The sequence below is a fragment of the Pleuronectes platessa genome, chromosome 22 (genome assembly GCF_947347685.1).
Source record: "Pleuronectes platessa chromosome 22, fPlePla1.1, whole genome shotgun sequence".
NCBI lineage: Eukaryota > Metazoa > Chordata > Actinopteri > Pleuronectiformes > Pleuronectidae > Pleuronectes > Pleuronectes platessa.
The window spans coordinates 12,656,513-12,673,379 of record NC_070647.1 but is presented as its reverse complement, the minus strand read 5'-3'; the positions used below and the strand labels follow the sequence as shown (position 1 = coordinate 12,673,379).

At 41.5% G+C, this 16,867-nt stretch overlaps 1 protein-coding gene across 3 annotated transcripts; it reads right to left on the bottom strand.

The window, feature by feature from the left end:
* Positions 1–104: 104 nt before the first annotated feature.
* On the bottom strand, positions 105–16,158 carry LOC128429010 (proline-rich protein 5). Of its 3 annotated transcripts, XM_053415296.1 has the most exons (12): positions 16,033–16,158; positions 13,996–14,203; positions 13,483–13,537; positions 11,260–11,353; positions 8,844–9,029; positions 7,498–7,578; positions 6,193–6,299; positions 5,025–5,116; positions 4,792–4,932; positions 2,054–2,198; positions 1,657–1,938; positions 105–1,485 (listed from the first exon to the last, which is right to left on the bottom strand). In XM_053415296.1, the coding sequence occupies exons 4-12, from the start codon at positions 11,283–11,285 to the stop codon at positions 1,136–1,138; spliced, it is 1,410 nt and encodes a 469-aa protein (XP_053271271.1). In that variant the 5' UTR covers positions 11,286–11,353; positions 13,483–13,537; positions 13,996–14,203; positions 16,033–16,158; the 3' UTR covers positions 105–1,135. The 3 variants fall into 3 exon arrangements, with proteins under 3 accessions (XP_053271271.1, XP_053271272.1, XP_053271270.1); XM_053415297.1 differs by lacking the exon at positions 13,483–13,537 and having other exon boundaries at positions 11,260–11,374; XM_053415295.1 differs by lacking the exon at positions 13,483–13,537 and having other exon boundaries at positions 11,260–11,349; positions 16,033–16,154.
* Between the last annotated feature and the right edge of the window lie 709 nt (positions 16,159–16,867).

Genomic DNA, 16,867 nt, shown 5'->3' with positions numbered 1-16,867 from the left:
TTTATTGCCAACCTAAAGATGAGAAAGAGTGGGATTCGAACCCGGGCCCTTCTTGTTGAAGGACGGACACCCTGTTCTATAAAGATGTGATCGAAAACGTCAGACCAAGTGAATCCACTTTATTTCAGCATGAACAGAAACAAAGAAGGGAGTTTCATTTCACCTCTCAACAGTTCCTCTTAGCAGCATGATGCATACAAAGAGATGTATAAAAACCTTCTCATTTTGGCAGCATAGTAGGGACATTTGCTGATGTCACCACCCGTGGCTCCGTGGACAGGCAAGCCAGCATCTAAAACATCCTCCTGGATGGCTCCCTGTGTGAACAGTCAGGCAGCGGCTCGCACAGAATTTGTGTTTCCGTCTCAGGTGTGTCCCTGACGTACACGCTGCGGTGATAGACTGCAGTTAGAGTCAATGATGAATAAAAAAAAAATTAAATTATCAGGTGCACAATTCAGAAAGCACCGCAAAGTAGAGGAGGAGAAGAAAGAACAATATAGAGGTAAGAATCACCCCGATTGTGCACATCATTAAAAGTATATCTGTGTCGACATGACATGATATGCTATCAGTACAGCTGATTTCAGACTCTTTTTATATTTTTTATTATATATTTTTATTGTTTTTTATAGCTTACAATTTTGTCTGCCTGTGTGTGCATCTGTATACAGTCCAAAAATTATTGGGGATGCATGACAGTTTGCGTGTGTATGTTGGGGGGCGCCAATTTGAAATCTTGCCCAGGGCGCAACAATGCCAGGGCCGGCCCTGTGTGTTTACCACTGACTTATTTAAAATAAAACACACACACCTGAGAGAGAAAACCCACAAAAAAGCAACTGTCTACTTTACAATTATTTTATTAGTTATAGTTAGTTTCAAAGTCAAGTGATCAATACGATTATAGTTTACCCCTTAGGGAAAAGTGCAGATGTGTCCAACTCAAGGAATGCATCTAATAAAAGTGTCAAATCTAAATATTTACTGGTCATCATTTGAGAATAAAAAATCTCTAGAAAAATGATTCAGTCTGAATCCCTGATGATCTCCAGAAAAACAGCAGGGGGCATCACAGGCTGTCCGGAGGAATGTCAGTAGTGGCTCAGCTTTGTTCTGAGTGCTTGTGTGTGTGTCACGCCACACTCTGCCTGCCGCTGTCCTTGCTGTGCGTCGACCCTCCAGAACAACGCCGCGAGAAGTCAAGAAAGATGCCGTCCTGCTCGGGCTCTGATTCCAAAGACTCCTGGATGTGGTCCGCCATGATCTCTGGACTGGAGGATGGACTGGGGCCGGAGCTCGTGTCGTGAGCGAGCGCTCTGGAGGACGAGGGGGAGTCCCACTCCAGCGATCCACTGCTGTGTGTGTCTTTAGACGGGAAGGGCTCAGGAAGGATGCCTGGGGAGTGATGCTGAGGCTGAAGGTGAAGACTCGTGGGACTGTCAGTGACTCTGGACTGTGGGTCCTGGCTGGAGGTCACAGTATCTGTTAAAGTTATAAATGCAAGTGTTATAAAGTGTTAAACAACACAATGATCAATATGTAACATGATAAGAAGTCGCTGCAGTGTTGGGGATCAGCTTTGGACCTCCAGCAAGGAACTTCCTTTTACAATCTTGAAAGAAACAGATGATTTGTTATTTCTGTTATTTCTACCTGAAACCAGTTCTGCTGAAGCCAGGGAGCGTCTGGCGAGGCTGGGTGTGCTGGTGTTGCTGTTGGTGTTGGAGGCGGATTCGCCCACGGAGCTGTTCTCCTCCACACAGGAAGTCATCTCAGAGACGGAGTGTCGCCTGATACCTGCGCCGCCTCCAATGGAGGCATCCACATCGTATTCTACCACAGGGGTCAGCATGGTAACGTTGTAGCTCTTAGACCGCACCACTGGGTTTTTGGCAGCAGGGGAGTTGCCTGGTTTGGAGGACCAGGAACGCTTTTCTAAAGAGAAAGATAGAGGTGGAAAGGAGAAGAACAATTATTGAATTTCTTTATGTCACATAACTTCTCAGAAAAACAGTTCTCTTCACAAACACAATCACACAACCACACACACCTAATAGGCAGGAGGAGCAGTGTGGGTTGTAGGATCCATCTCTGGAATATAAGCCATTGGTGCCGAGGTAGGGAGAGACCACTTTCTGGATGAGGGACTCCAGACGCAGGTAGTCGTCTGTCACACCTTTAGACTCATGGACACTCTGGATCACACAAAGACACACACACAGGTTTAGAGTAGCTGGTGATTGATATGTGTTGGTTGGAGAAAATGGAAACTTTATTTTTACTTAACTTTATTTGATAAGTGTACTTATGGTTTAAAACATGATGAAAAATGTTTTAAACCACTAGCTGCCACTAGGAGGTGCTAAGGTTTTAAGTAAAACAAAGATTTTATAAGTTTGTGCTGGCGTTGTCTTTGTCACTCCTGGATTAAACAGATCTCTGTTTCCTGTATGTTAATGGTATAATAGGTGAATGACACTGACTCAAACCAGTATCCGGTTGGGGAAGTTGCTGTTTCGTTGCTTTGAGCTCAATTTCAAGTTTGAAATGAACGGATCCCTTTCTATCTATACCTGTTTCATTTGCTGCAAGTAAATACACAGTGCTGGGTACGAAAACAGAAAGAGGAAAAAGTGTTTATATGAGCCAATGATCCCGATGGATGAAAAAAAGAAAATTAAATAAATCCATATGTCATCCATCAGTTCTTTGAAAGCAACACAACACTGAGAAATTGTAAGTTTTGAGAGCTGTATAGCTGCTTGTAGTGGAAACACCACAGAGGACTTAACTAAAACAGCTGTAAACCACAAGAACAACTTTCATACCATGACTGGAAACACCATGAGTCTCATGAAGCATTGGTTAGCGCAGCTCTAAGGACATGGGTTCAGGTCTGAGTCTAGTTATATCTGCTATCACAGGCCGATCACAACAACCCTTCACAACTCTGGACACATCCTGCCTCACCTGCACATCCACTCTGCAAATGTGGAGCCCTGTTTATTCTTTATCGATGGCTCTTCTGTGTCATGGGGTCGACATGACTGTTCCAGCCGCGTGTCGCCAGGAAACACAAACATTAAAGCGTTTATCTCTGCAGCGCGGCTCGGACCCTCATCTGACATCAGTGCGTTCAGCTGCAAACAAATGACCCTCGGAATGAAAGACGTTGCTGTTCAATGAACTCAGAGCCCTCACGGATAACAATGACGAAGAGGAATGTGATGTATATATGTATGTTTTTGAGTAACAAAGAAGAGATCAATCAGCTCTGGATACTGTGAATCATTGAGCCCACAGCACGGAAACAAGCCACATGAAGAGAACAGACTTCAGTGAGCTGGCGTCACAGCGTTTTAACAGAATGAAAGGGAAATTACTAACAGATGAAACAAGAAGTGGTAAACAGTCGACATTCGCTGCTGTATTTTATCTCTCGTACACGTTTTCTTTGGTGCCCAGCTCTCCTGTCTGCTTTCATATCTGTTCCTCCTGATTTAATGTGCGTTGCAGACGAAACAAAAACAGGTCAATTAAAATTACTCATGTGTGCATAGCGCATAAATCAAGAAAACTATTTTTCAATTTTTTGTATCTTTTCTTTTCACCACACATCCCTCTGTTTGACTCTAGGAGCAGATTTGGGTCAATGAGTCACTAGAATGATGTCCAAACTAAACCCAACACACAAACACACACTCACTAACTAACGGTTCATGCACACAGACACACTTGAGAGCACATTTAATCAATTCAATCCACCCCCTGACCAGATCGTACCTTGGACCAGTTTATATAATAGGTTTATGGGAGCGTTCAGGTTAAATATGAACTGTTGACACCAAAATATCACAAATCTTTGTTGGGTTAGCTAATAATATATAAGATATAGAGAATAATTAATGGATTCACCTTGTCTTTTTTAATGGCCTGAGAACTAGAGCAGTGATGTCTTGAAACCGTCATTATGAATACTTGATATCAGTTTTTGTGAGCATTGATTTTTTTTCCTTTTCAGTTAATCTGAATATTTTTCAGGCTGGTAAAACAACACAAGATTTAATCGCACAGTTGAACTTTCAACAATGAAAAAAATATTTCAGTGTCTCCACTTTTGGAATAAAGCTCTTCTCATTACGGACTTGTTGAGATTTTTCGTTCTACAGAGGATGTCAGGTCTTAAGGACTGTGTAAACACGGGTAATACAAAAACACAAACACTCTCACACACACACAAACACACACGGCCTGGGTGCAGAGGGTACTGAGTGGTCATGGGAAGATGACTGCGCTCTGTGTTCACACTGAGACGACTTCCTGTGAGATCCCTGAGCAAGAAAATAACCTCAATCGCTTTCCTCATCTGTTGTCATTTATCCTCAACCCACATCAGTCGTGGATGCTTTTGCTGCTGTGTGCGTGTGTGTGTGTGTGTGTGTGTGTGTGTGTGTGTGTGTGTGTGTGTGTGTAATTAAGTGAGTAAGAGACTGTAGCACTTAAGTTGTTTTCAGGCTTGAACTCCAGAAAATTGGAGTTTGCCTTTCACAGATAAAGAACACAACAGGAGATTGTCCAGGTCAGACACGTTCACAACAACAGGGAATGTTCCGGAACATTCAAGCGAGGGGAGGAGCCCGGGTAGAGCAGTCATGTTTGCGTTCTCACATACACCCCCCCTCAGGAAAATGTCCAGACTTAAGTGCATGGCTTGAAGGCAGCCTAAGAAAGATCATGAGTGAGTTTGTGTGTCTCTGTGTGTGTGTGTGTGTGTGTGTGCGTTTGTACCTGTAGTATTAGCAGCATCTGTATGATAGAGGGAGGAACTCTGGCTTTGGGTCGAGCGAGAGCCTCGTCCAGTTTCAGGTTTAGGGTGATGATGTCCCTGAAGTGGAGCAGAGCCAACTGACGGACCGATGGTTCTTTTCCCTGACGACACACACACACACACATATACAAGTTAACATAAATAGGTTTGTGTAAGGAGAATTTTGTGAGTGTTTGCATGTGTGTGTGTGTACCTGCACAGGATAGAAGATGGCCTGCAGCATGGACAGAACATCACAGAAGAAGAAGTCCCACGTGTCAGCCAGAGAGTCCAACAACTTCTGACCTATTTGGCACGATAAGCAGAACAGGAAATTAGAAATTTGCAAATGAACAAATTCAAGAGGAGAAGTAAGTTTTCTTGTGGATGTTTTGTAAAAATATACATCATGAAACATAGAAAACAGTGATAAATTCCTAAATGACACAAGGTGCCAAGGTTTATTTTGAGGTGCAGATATATATATAATCTGCCTAAACACACACACACCAAAATACACAATGCAATAAGCCAGAACTAAGTCAGTCTGGTTTCTTTTTTGTTCAGTTTCTCACTAACTGAATGTCGTGTAACTGACATTTACCATCACTTCCTGTGATGACAGCTCAGAAATTATCTCACAGTCAGTATGTGTGTGTGGTACCATTTCCCAGGTGCCTCGGCTAAAGGTCACACATTTACCACAACAGAGAGAACAAAATATTTCTAGGGTCCTAAGCACTTGCTTTCAATGAGTGTGTGTGTGTGTGTATGTGTGTGTGTGTGTGTGTGTGTGTGTGTGTGTGTGTGTGTGTGTGTGTGTGTGTGTGTGTTTGCGTGCATGTGCATAGAGGTATTTACTGCTGCAGAAAAATGCTCTTCACTGATGGTGGAGATAAAGCTGTGTTCCCACAGTTCATACTATTAGTTAAATGTTTAACACTCCATCTGGATTTTTAGTCAATTATTATTTTTCCTTGTTGGACTCGTGTCATGCTGAGATAAAAACTTTCTGTGAAATGAATCATTGGCACAGAAAGACACCAGTTAAATACCAACAGGAAACTCTAATTCAGGACTCAACAAAGAACCTTGTAGAATTTCCCCCCCTTTTAGCAGGTTGTAGAAATTTTGCTTCCTTGTTAATCTGGAAGAAATGGTCCTTTCATTTATATCATAACTCAACAACATACAAAATCTTCCTTCTAAAGAAATATGTATTTATACCATTGTTAACTAAACAACCATTTTAACAGCCTTTATTTTCATAAATTGAATCTCTGTAAACCTGTTCCAGTGTTTCAGAGTCGAAGCAAACAATAATGGTTTTATAACAATATTACTGTTAAAGGGACTGTACTTATATGTGTGTGTTTGTGTACCTTCATAGAATCGGATCTTGTCTCTCAGTATGACCATGCCTTTAGTGAGCAGCTGGTTCTGAAGGTACTCCGTGAAGAAGGAGCCCAGCTCTGTCCTCAGCAGCTGCCTGCAGAACACACACATTTAAGAAATATGAGGGTGCACATTTGCAGAGATGAGCAAACACACAATTACACACGTATACAAAACCATCTCTAATACACATAATTGCTGACTGTAAACCGTGAGTAATGAGACTGCATGCAGTGTTTAAACAGCAGCACATTCAGGATATGAGAAAATATATTGTTCACAATATAAACAAAGAATACAGCTATATCTGAACACTTCATCAAAGGGACTTTCCACTGACAGCACACACACACACACACACACACACACACACGCGCACACATAGACAGACACACACAGAGTACAGATTAATGTGACAGTTGCTGTTATTATAGGAGAACGTTGACCTATAATCTTCAAGGCACAGATAACATCAACAGAGAGAAAGTGCATGTTTGAAAAATGACAAAATAGCCTAATTTATATAATATACCACTTAATCAATACACAACATGACTACTGCTGTTTAAATGTTATCTTATTGAATTTGATTCTATTTGAGATAAGGCACTTTTAATCCAGTCGCAGACCCTAAAAGATAGACCGTCACTGTTGCATGTATGTATTTACTGTGTCTAATATAGTATAATATATTTACTGTACTTAACAGGAGGCGGTTTAGAGAGTCCTGTGTCTACCGCCCTCAGCTACACTGGCGTTCAACACCCAACACACAGCAGTGACTCCTCTGGAGCCTCAGCTATGAATGATGGCACATCAATGATCCTGTGTATGTGTTTCATGATTCAGTGAAGTCTAAATTTAGCATAACATGCTGAAGCACTTAATGTGTTTACATAAGAGGCGAGTTTGAGCCTGAAAAAAATCTGCAGGGAAGATGAGGAATTATAGAAGAAAACGCTGTGATTTAGTCAAACATCCTAAAATTAAAAAAACTGTTTGAGTTAAAAATCCAACAGAGTCAGCAAGAGCCCATTCCTGCATGGAGGCAAAGGCCAATCTCACCATGTTAAAGAAAGTTAAATACAAATTCCCTTGATCTGTCCGTTTATCCAGATCTGCTCCAAAATAAATGCATTCGTCCTTGGTCCCTCCACAAAGTTTCAAGGAAATCGGTCCTGTGGTTTTTGATAAATCCGACTGAAAGACTGACTGACTGACGGACTGACTGACGGACTGACTGACGGACAGACAGTAATGAAAAAAAAACAATACAAGAGGCAGAAACTAACCTGACACCTTCATTCAAAGTATAGAGCTCATTCTCTCCCAGATCTTTCCTCTGGAAAACTGAGATCACTGCATTGTGGATGCTGTAGACAAACACACAGGGAAGCATTCAGTCTACAAATGACTCATAACTGATGTGGAGAACAATCAAATAATAACAAACATATATAATCACATGTTGAATACAAACAATATAGTTTTAAAAGCTACATTGATAGAGTTGTACTGTAATACAAAGTATACAAGTAGTTCCTTTGAGGTGAGATTTGCTAACAAAGTTTGTTCTAGAAGCTGGTGGAAGGAGAACTTGGTGTCTCTGTGTCTGGTGCATCTGAGTTATATCTGAAAGTCCCTCAACGTAGACACAACAATGTTCTGTTTCTTGGTCCTTTATCTATAACCTGACCTCGGGTACAGAGAAGAGAGAGAAGGGAGTATCTGTGGATTTAGACAGGCACTATTCTCCCAATGGTGTACAGATATTAAGTAATATACACTATATACATACTATAAAGTGGCACAGTAATGTCGATATAACAAACGTGTTTCTTTAGTATTTATATGCACAATGTACAGTATAAACACTGTGTATTGTCCAGGCTGAACAACTTGTGTTATCTGTATATTGATGCCATGTTATACGACTGCAATAACCTGTAAATTCACTAATATTTAAATCACTCTTATAAAATATCGGTTCTATACGTGTGTATCAATTACATTTCTTTGTTATTAAGAGTTCAATAACAACATAGGAAGTAGGAATAATAGAACATTTTAAGAGCAGAAAGCAAAAGAGTGACAAACATAAAAAGGTCAGAAGGGGCATGAACTGGTCTCCCGGTAGAATTCAGTGCAGCTCATGTGGATCAGCCCTCAAACCACCTGACAAACTGAGAGCTCTTTCTTTTTAGTCTCTGCTGTCTACTGGTTTAAAAAAAAAAAGCTGAATACCATAAAAATAACTGGAGAAAAGATGGAGAAGAAAAGAAGCTATGAGGCAGAATGAGATAAAGCGAGGGATGTGAGATGGATGGAGATAAAGAGAGATAGTGATGGACCCTGAGGGTACCAGGACGGGAGGAGCTGGTGCTTATGTGATTGTATGTGTGTGTGACAGGATGAATAAAGGCAGAAACACAGCTTTCTTCTGGTGATGTTTATTCTAACACGACATCGCCAGAGAAAGAGGTGCACACATGCAAAAAACACGTGGGCAAACAAAAGCAGGAGAGCTTGAATGGGGTAAAACACACATGTGCTTATTCATCAACTGAGCCAACATGTCTCACACTTAAGACAGATTGTGTGTATGCTTGTGTCGGTCTCTCTCTCTCCGAACACCGACCTGTTCCAGGTGGCGTTGGCCCCGGCCCTCCTCTGCTGCGTCCCCTTGTCCTTGCTGCTTTCCTCTGCCAGCCCACCGGCCGTTCCTCCCTTCTCACCACCTCCCCCCGCTGGGGTCTTCGCCTGCGAGAGGTCCGTCAGGCTGGAGGAAGAGCTGCTGCCCAACTTCAGTTTGCTGTGGAGACTCCTTGAGATTCAGCAGGACGAGAGAGAAGCATTAATAAGTGTAACTGACAACGTTTTTAAACGTTTTCAGTCAAAATACATTGATTTTGTTAGAAAATAATGTTTCAAAATGAATTTAGGTGAAAGGGTGAGATGAATAAAAAGAGAGTATAAAGAAAGAGACAAAGAGAGACAGTGAGAGGAACAGAAAAGTATGGAATTGAAATATATATCAACAGTGTTTTCAGTCTCAGAAATAAATGGCAGAGTGGCTGTTGATTTAGCAATTTTTATCTGTAAATAAACCAAATCTATTGAAGCTTTGGATTTTAATCATATGGAAGTTGTAGGAAAAAGTTGACAGTAAAAAGTCTTTCATAAAATGATTTTGATTTTGATTTTGTTGGACTCGGGCCATTTAAGGACGTTGAATTGCATTCTGGGAAACCTTAATGGGCATTTTTTTATTTATGCTATGGACCAAACAATCATCCAATCATTTAATTAATTATTCAAATAATCCATAGCAACATTAAATATGAAAATAATGTAAGTTAGGGTTAGGGTTAGGGTTAGACTTAAATATTTAGCATTATGTATGTACGATTTATATATACAGTATACAAAAATATATAAATATATAATACACTCCAGTGTATCTACAGTCCCACACCGGAAAATGTATTCCCATTCATTCATCAAAAATAAAAAAAATGAAATCTGCCAAAGTTACATAAATATATCAAAGCCTCCTTATTACACCCACGCACACAGACACACACTTGCACCTGATGTACTTACTCTAGTAACTGAAAAGGTACTACATATCCCCACTCCATGAGTGTGTGTGTGTCTGAGCAGGAGGTGGATGAAGCAAAGGATGAAGACAGACGGGCAGAGAAGCTGTCTTTGTCCTCATGGGTCTCTGTCCGACTCTTTCTCATGCTCCTGCTCTCTTCTTTCTTTTCTCTTCCTCCAGCTTTACTCTTTCAACTCCTCCCTACCCTCTTCTCTCCCACTGTACCTCTCTTTCTCTCTCTCCCTTGGCCAGTCTGTGCCAGTCGGTGACCATGTGACCCTGTGAGCTTCTGTGCCCGGGCGAACAAAGGAACCCTGTGAGGTTCGAGAGCTGCCAAATGGGTGGGGAAGGATTTAAAGGTGACAAGCCTTTCACTTCCTTCTGTCTCTTCGTGCAGGGGCCCAAGACAGAAGCTGTTCTGACACATTGACCCTATTCATTGATCACTGTTCAATATTCTTTTAGGTATCACATTGATTTTTCTCTGGTTTTACTTCTATCTGCTTTGGAGCCATGCACTCTTCCTATTGGTTTTCAGTACTTTTGTAACAATCCATGCTCGTTGAACACTTTTCACATGAGTGGAATTAAACTTAACTGAATTTAACAGATTTTGCAGATAAAAAGAAGAGACAGAGGACTGAGAAGACGGGAAAAGAACAGCAGCAGGTACAGAGAGTTGGAGAGAGAAAAAAGAGGGGATGGAAAATCAGACGCACGTAGAATAATATGGCAGGAAAGAGGAGAGAAAGTGTGTCTGTGTGTGTGTGTGTGCGCATTGTAGGTCTGTCTGTCAACCTGGATCTTAGTTCAACTCCACACAAGTAGGTCAGTGTGAGAAACAGGAGCCTTGGACTCAGTTTCTCCCTCACACACACACACACACACATACACATGCACACTCACACACTCGCGTCAAAAAGGGAGGAGGGGTTTCCGACTACCTCCAGAAAAGAAGGTGTAGTGTTGAACCTTGTGTCACTGAAGCCATAGACACTTAATCTAAAAGTTTGCTGCTGCACAATGGAGGATGCAGCGCAGAAGAAACACAGACACAAAATAAACACTGCCTTGCAAAAAGGCTCGACACACAACCTCTCCGCTGACGGCAAAATGTAAGATAAATTGTGGATTTGCATGAACTAAAGGGATTTAGAAACATTTTATTTGGCTTTGATACGACATGGTTGAGTTGAGTTGAGAGAGAAAAGGCTGCAGACTAATTACTAAACAAAGGAGCATGAGGGAGACATTTGAATGAATGAATGAATTGAAAGAATGAATGAGGTCATTCAGGAATGTGTGTGTTTGTGTGCTTCACTTTCAACCATATTTGTGTGTCCCAAGGGACAGAGACAAAGAGAGAGAAGGGAAAAGAAAAAGTATTCGAACTACATCAGTTAGACCTGATGGGTGTAGTGTTGTGTGTCTGTGTGTGTGTTTGTGTTCTTACCTCCTCAATGAGCCTTCTCGTTCCATGTTGGTCTCGACAGACAGCTGTGACCTACTGACCACCCACTAATTACCACCGACCAACCAGGATCTGAAAAGGAAAACCAGCAGAATCACTGGTTGAGAACGTCCTCATCATCATCATGTCTCCTCATCGATATCATAGACGGCACAAAAAGACCGACGACAGTACACATGAAATACACTCTTCTTATATTGTTTGTCATTTTACGTAGTTCGTGTAAATTTGGTTCTACTTTGTTATTTGAAACTTCATGATTGACAGCATAGACTGACTCACGATTGGCCAAGGGCATGTAACGGCACAACCACGACACCGCGGCTCAAGTGAAAACGTTTTTTTCGAATGAAGATATTTGTAAATGTCACAGTAGGAAAAGCACATGAGTAAATACTGTAATGACTTACTGGTCTGGATGTTTTCCACAGCAGCCATGTTAACATGGTGGATTAGTGAAACACACGTGTTACTGATGAGGTTAATGAGGGTTCTGTTTTCTCTCGGCTAAGAGCCTTGATCAATGTGATTAGCCACACCTCTGTTTACCTCTAGGTTCACGTCCAAATGGCGGCTGGGACGAAGCTTTATTGTGCATCAAGGGATTTCTCTTTTGCTTCATTAACACCATTATCTTGAGAATGTTTCTAGAGACTCACAAATGTTCACTTTGACTCAGGAAATAACTGGTTAGATTAGGGTCAAGGTCACGATGGTGGTTTTAGTCTTTCGAACAAATCTGAAGTCTCTAAGATTAAACACGGAAGCTGACGGCCTTTTTTATCTTTGTGAAAAAATATTGTCACTGTGAGAACACCACTGACACCAACAACACCTGATTAGATATCAGCGATTATGGTTTACCAACTCAAACAGCTCTCGTATGGTAAAAATCATCTGCTGATCAGAGATTCTGAAAAAAAGCCAACGTCATTAGTGACAAGTTGAAGACTGCATCTCAGTTTCAGAGCTGTGTGGTTTTATGAAACCACTCTGAAGTATGAGTCTTCACTGGGATAGTTTCAACAAGTTTCTATACTGTACACAAAGTGGCTTTAGAGGACAACACTAGTTTACAGAGCCGACCACGTTGTTATAAAATGAGAAGTTGGGACTGTCTAGCTCTCAGACACAGTCAACTCACTGACACTTGCACACTAACAGGTGTCTACTCTCTGTCTGGCTCACTCCACATTATTCTAATCAAATTACAGTGACAAGGCAGAGACGGACATCTGATCCCAACACAAACTCAAATGCCCCAAGTCACTCATTCACTCCCTCTCTCTCACACATACACACACACACGGAGCGAGAGTGCGAGATAGAATGACACACATACACACACACACAGTACATCAGGCATGTTTTTAGCACAGGGCCAAACAGGGTAAGCCTGAGGCTTCCTCCTGACCTGCACCACTGTCTTCACCAAAAAACTTAACTTAGTTTTCTCAACAGCAACATGATATATTACGAAACATTAAAGTGTCTGTGAGTTACGGCGGCAGTTTTTAGATTTATTGGCAAAGCAAATTGTGCGACAATTAATTCCACAGCCTGGGCCATCATCCCCAGTTTAGATTACAATGCTCATGTGTGTGTCTGCTGGGTCAGTAATGATCTAACGACCAAAGTGCTCCAGGCTTCACTTCCCGGAAGAAAATGTGACTTGTTGCTATGAAATATCAACCATATTCTTAAATCGCATTGTTTTTAAAGCATCGACTGTGTATAAAGATAATTTATACGTTTTCACCTCCTCCTGTAAAAGGAGTAGGTCTATATAACTTTACAGCAGCCGGCCACCAGGATGCAATCAAGACGATTTGGCTTCACTTTTGCAGAGATTTCATGTCGTCCATCTTTAAATAGGAAATGACTTTAACCTATCCTAGAAAGGCACCTGTTCATTTTTTGTGTATGTTTATAAAAAAGGTGACTAATACAGTCATGACTCTGGTACATCACGCTCTGGCCCTGCAGTTCTAAACGCCTCCATACATTACCCACCCTGCTTGTCTCTAACAGTTGCCTCTTTCTCACAGAACATCACAGACACTTAATGCCTTGCTTAAGGGCAAAACTGTATACTTATAGATTGCGGTCAAAGGGAAATTGATCGTGATTCTAATCATCTGGCCGAGATTTCCTAGAGCAGTCAGTCCGGAGAATGAAAACCTCCCACATATTTAAAAAAACTGATTTCTCTTCCTCCTCTTCATCCTCTTCCTCCTCCAACCACAACACCTCTTTCTCTCTGCAGGAGACAGTTTCACATTTTAGGCAGATACCAGGGACTCACACTGCTGAAATGAACACACACACACACACACACACACACACACTGGGACAGGGAAATTACCCCCTGCACCAGACAAGTGCTAAAGTAAATGTGTGTGTGTGAGTGTGTGTGAGTGTGTGTGTGTGTGTGTGTGTGTGTGTGTGTGTGTGTGTGTGTGTGTGTGTGTGTGTGTTTGTTTGTGTGTAAAAAACAAAACACAAGCTGGAGGTCCTGCTGTAAAAAAACACAAACCACTGGCGTCTGACTGTTTAATTTAAACACAAGTCTCTTGCGTACCTTTAGACAACTAAACTCTATTAACTAGTTATAACTCAGTTAGTTATTTAGTGGTTTACAATAAGAGAAAGTAGCTCCTTCTCTCAGCTGGTGTGTCCCTGCTAAGCTAACATGAGGAGTAAAGAGTTTATACTCACTGTCTTCATGAAGTCGGTGCTCCTCAGTAAACTCTGTATTAAACTCCGGGTTTCCTGTGACGACAGTGCACTTTAAACTCGGTGTCTTCACACAGACACACACAGACACACACAGACACACACACTCCTCCGTCACAGACACTCAGCTGCAGGTCCGCGGCGCGTGAGGACAACGCACGTCCTGCTGAGAAGAAGCGAAGTGGGCGAGCTGTCAGAGAGAGAGAGAGAGAGAGAGAGAGAGAGAGAGAGAGACAGAGAGAGAGAGAGAGAGAGAGAGAGAGAGAGAGAGAGAGAGAGAAAAGAGAGACTGTGTGTGTGTGCGTGTGCGTGCGCGTGCGCGTGTGTGTGTGCAAGTCCCCATAGCTTAAATATAATATTTTGTTGGTAAGGTTTGGTTAGGTTAGAGTTAGAGTTAGCAAAGTAGTAACTATGGTTAAAGTTTGGTTTGGGTTAGGCAAACAGTGATCATGGTTACGTTTAGGGGTTAGGATTGGGTTTAGGTTTAGATTTAAGTAATGGTTAGGTTTGGTTAGGTTTAGGTTTGGTAAGGGTTATGTTATGTTATGTTAGGTTTAGGTTTGGTTAGGTTTGGTAAGGGTTAGGTAATGGTTTGCTTAAGGTTAGGTTTAGGGTTTGGGTTTAGATTTAAGTTAAGGTTAGTTAAGGTTGGGTTTAGGTTAGGTAATGGTTTGGTTAAGGTCAGGTTTAGGGTTTGGGTTTAGATTTAATTCATGGTTAGTTAAGGTTAGGTTTAGGTTTGGTAAGGGTAAGGTTAGGGTTAAGGTTTGGTTATGACTTTGCATTGACTTCCAATCGTGGTGGACAGCCTTACTGAAACCTTATCCCTCTCCATCATGGGAATGAGAATAAATGTACACACATGTCGACCTTGTCGTGGCTCCAGAGCAAAGGTCCAGAGATTCATGAACATCGATATGACATTTAAAGACAACTCATCCAACAGCGTCTGACATGTCTCAGTTTGGACAAACACAGACTCTGAGGATCCAGACGAGAAGCAGCAGGATCAAAACACTGAGTCTTTGTTGTGAGCAGATTGGAATCACATCATGTTTAATTCATAGTGAAATAATTCACACACAGACCAGTACAACAGCCACCCACTGAAAACACTGGACATCACACTGAGTTCTTTTACTGCCAGCAGGGAGGGCCACTCAGCAGTGTGTGTGTGTCTGTGTTTGTGTTTGTGTTGTTACTTCAGAGCCAACTTGCATTCACAAGTGATTAGCTCGGTCCCTGGACCCTTGAGCTGCAGGCAGTATCTAATGTAAAGATCTGTATATGAAGCACAGAGCTCCAACAAACTACCCTCTGTCTGCAGACACACAACTCTACTACACACACACATCTTTCTACACTGTAAAAATGACACTGCACAATTGCTCAGGTTACTATGACTTTGTTAATATGTGCGTAAAGAATATTTCCTTTTTGTAAACTTAGCGTATATATATATATACATATATATATATATATATATATATATATACATATATACTTTATATACAGTATACAACATCCCTTTAAAGTTTTGACCCCCGGCCAAAATGTACTGACAACAATGGTTTTGTAGAAAAATTGTTCCTTTAAAGTAGAGGAGCAATAAAACACCCACACACACACACACACACACACACACCCACACACACACACACACACAAACACACACACAAACACAACCTTTAGCCCTCAACCTCCTCCCTCTGCAATAAGGAACAGGTTCATAATAGCAAATTCATAGGTCAAGTCCAGATTGTATCTTAAATGTTCTCAGGACTGGAAAACACAACAAACACACACAGACACACAAACACACACACAGTAGTGCCTGGAAAAACACAGCTTGCTCACTAATCGCTCAACAATATATAAACAAAGTGTTGCCTCGGTCTCTGTGCTCCCACACACAACATCATTTATTTATGTATTTTGACACACACAGATACACAAGCCTAACACAACCACACTTTGAATGCAGACTGGTTCACACCACACACAGTCAGAGTTATTCACTCCACTTCACACCTTTGCAGCCTTCCCCATATATTGATCAGATTGTTGACCTGCGTTGATGTTTATCCTGATTACTGTGATTATATAATTCCTGGCTTAACTTTAAAGGCAGCAGGACGAGGCTATAACCAGGAAGCATCGTCTGCACTTTTAATTCTGCTTTTTTACTGTGCAACATTAAAAACACTTTTGTGTTTCTCTTTCACAACCTCTTTCTTATATGGTTTATTGAGGGTAATTTGTACTTTTACAGCGCACTCAGAAGTTGATTTGAGCTGAGGAAGGTGCAGACTCTGAAACCACAGCACGCACACGCACACACACACACACAGTCAGACTGATCAAAATAAAGAAGAAAAAAATCTTGGTGTTTGAGGTTGAATATTTTTTGATAATAATCTTGTACAGTTCCTGATGCAAGTGAAAACTGCAAGATCACAAAAACACTTGCACACACACGCACACAGGATCTAAAACCTTTATTTCAGGTCGCTTCATAGATGTGAGGGCTTCCGCTCCCTGATTCTTGGAATTAGAAAGGGCCGGACTGAACAGAAATAGTTGAGGCCAGTTGTCTATTTAACAATGTTCAAATTGTTATTAAATTAACCTTTGGATGGACATGACTGCCTTTGGAGGCATCCATCTTTAAATTCAGTCTATATACGAACCTGACTTCAACTTGCATGGTTTGTCAGGGTATTAACAGATAGCGATTCGGTGCCTTGCTCAATGGCACCTTTACACGATGAGGGGTCTGTCCGCGTGACCCTTCGGACAGATGGTTTGTGTAGCGATACACACATGTTTGTTTGTGTTCATCTACACTTCAGCT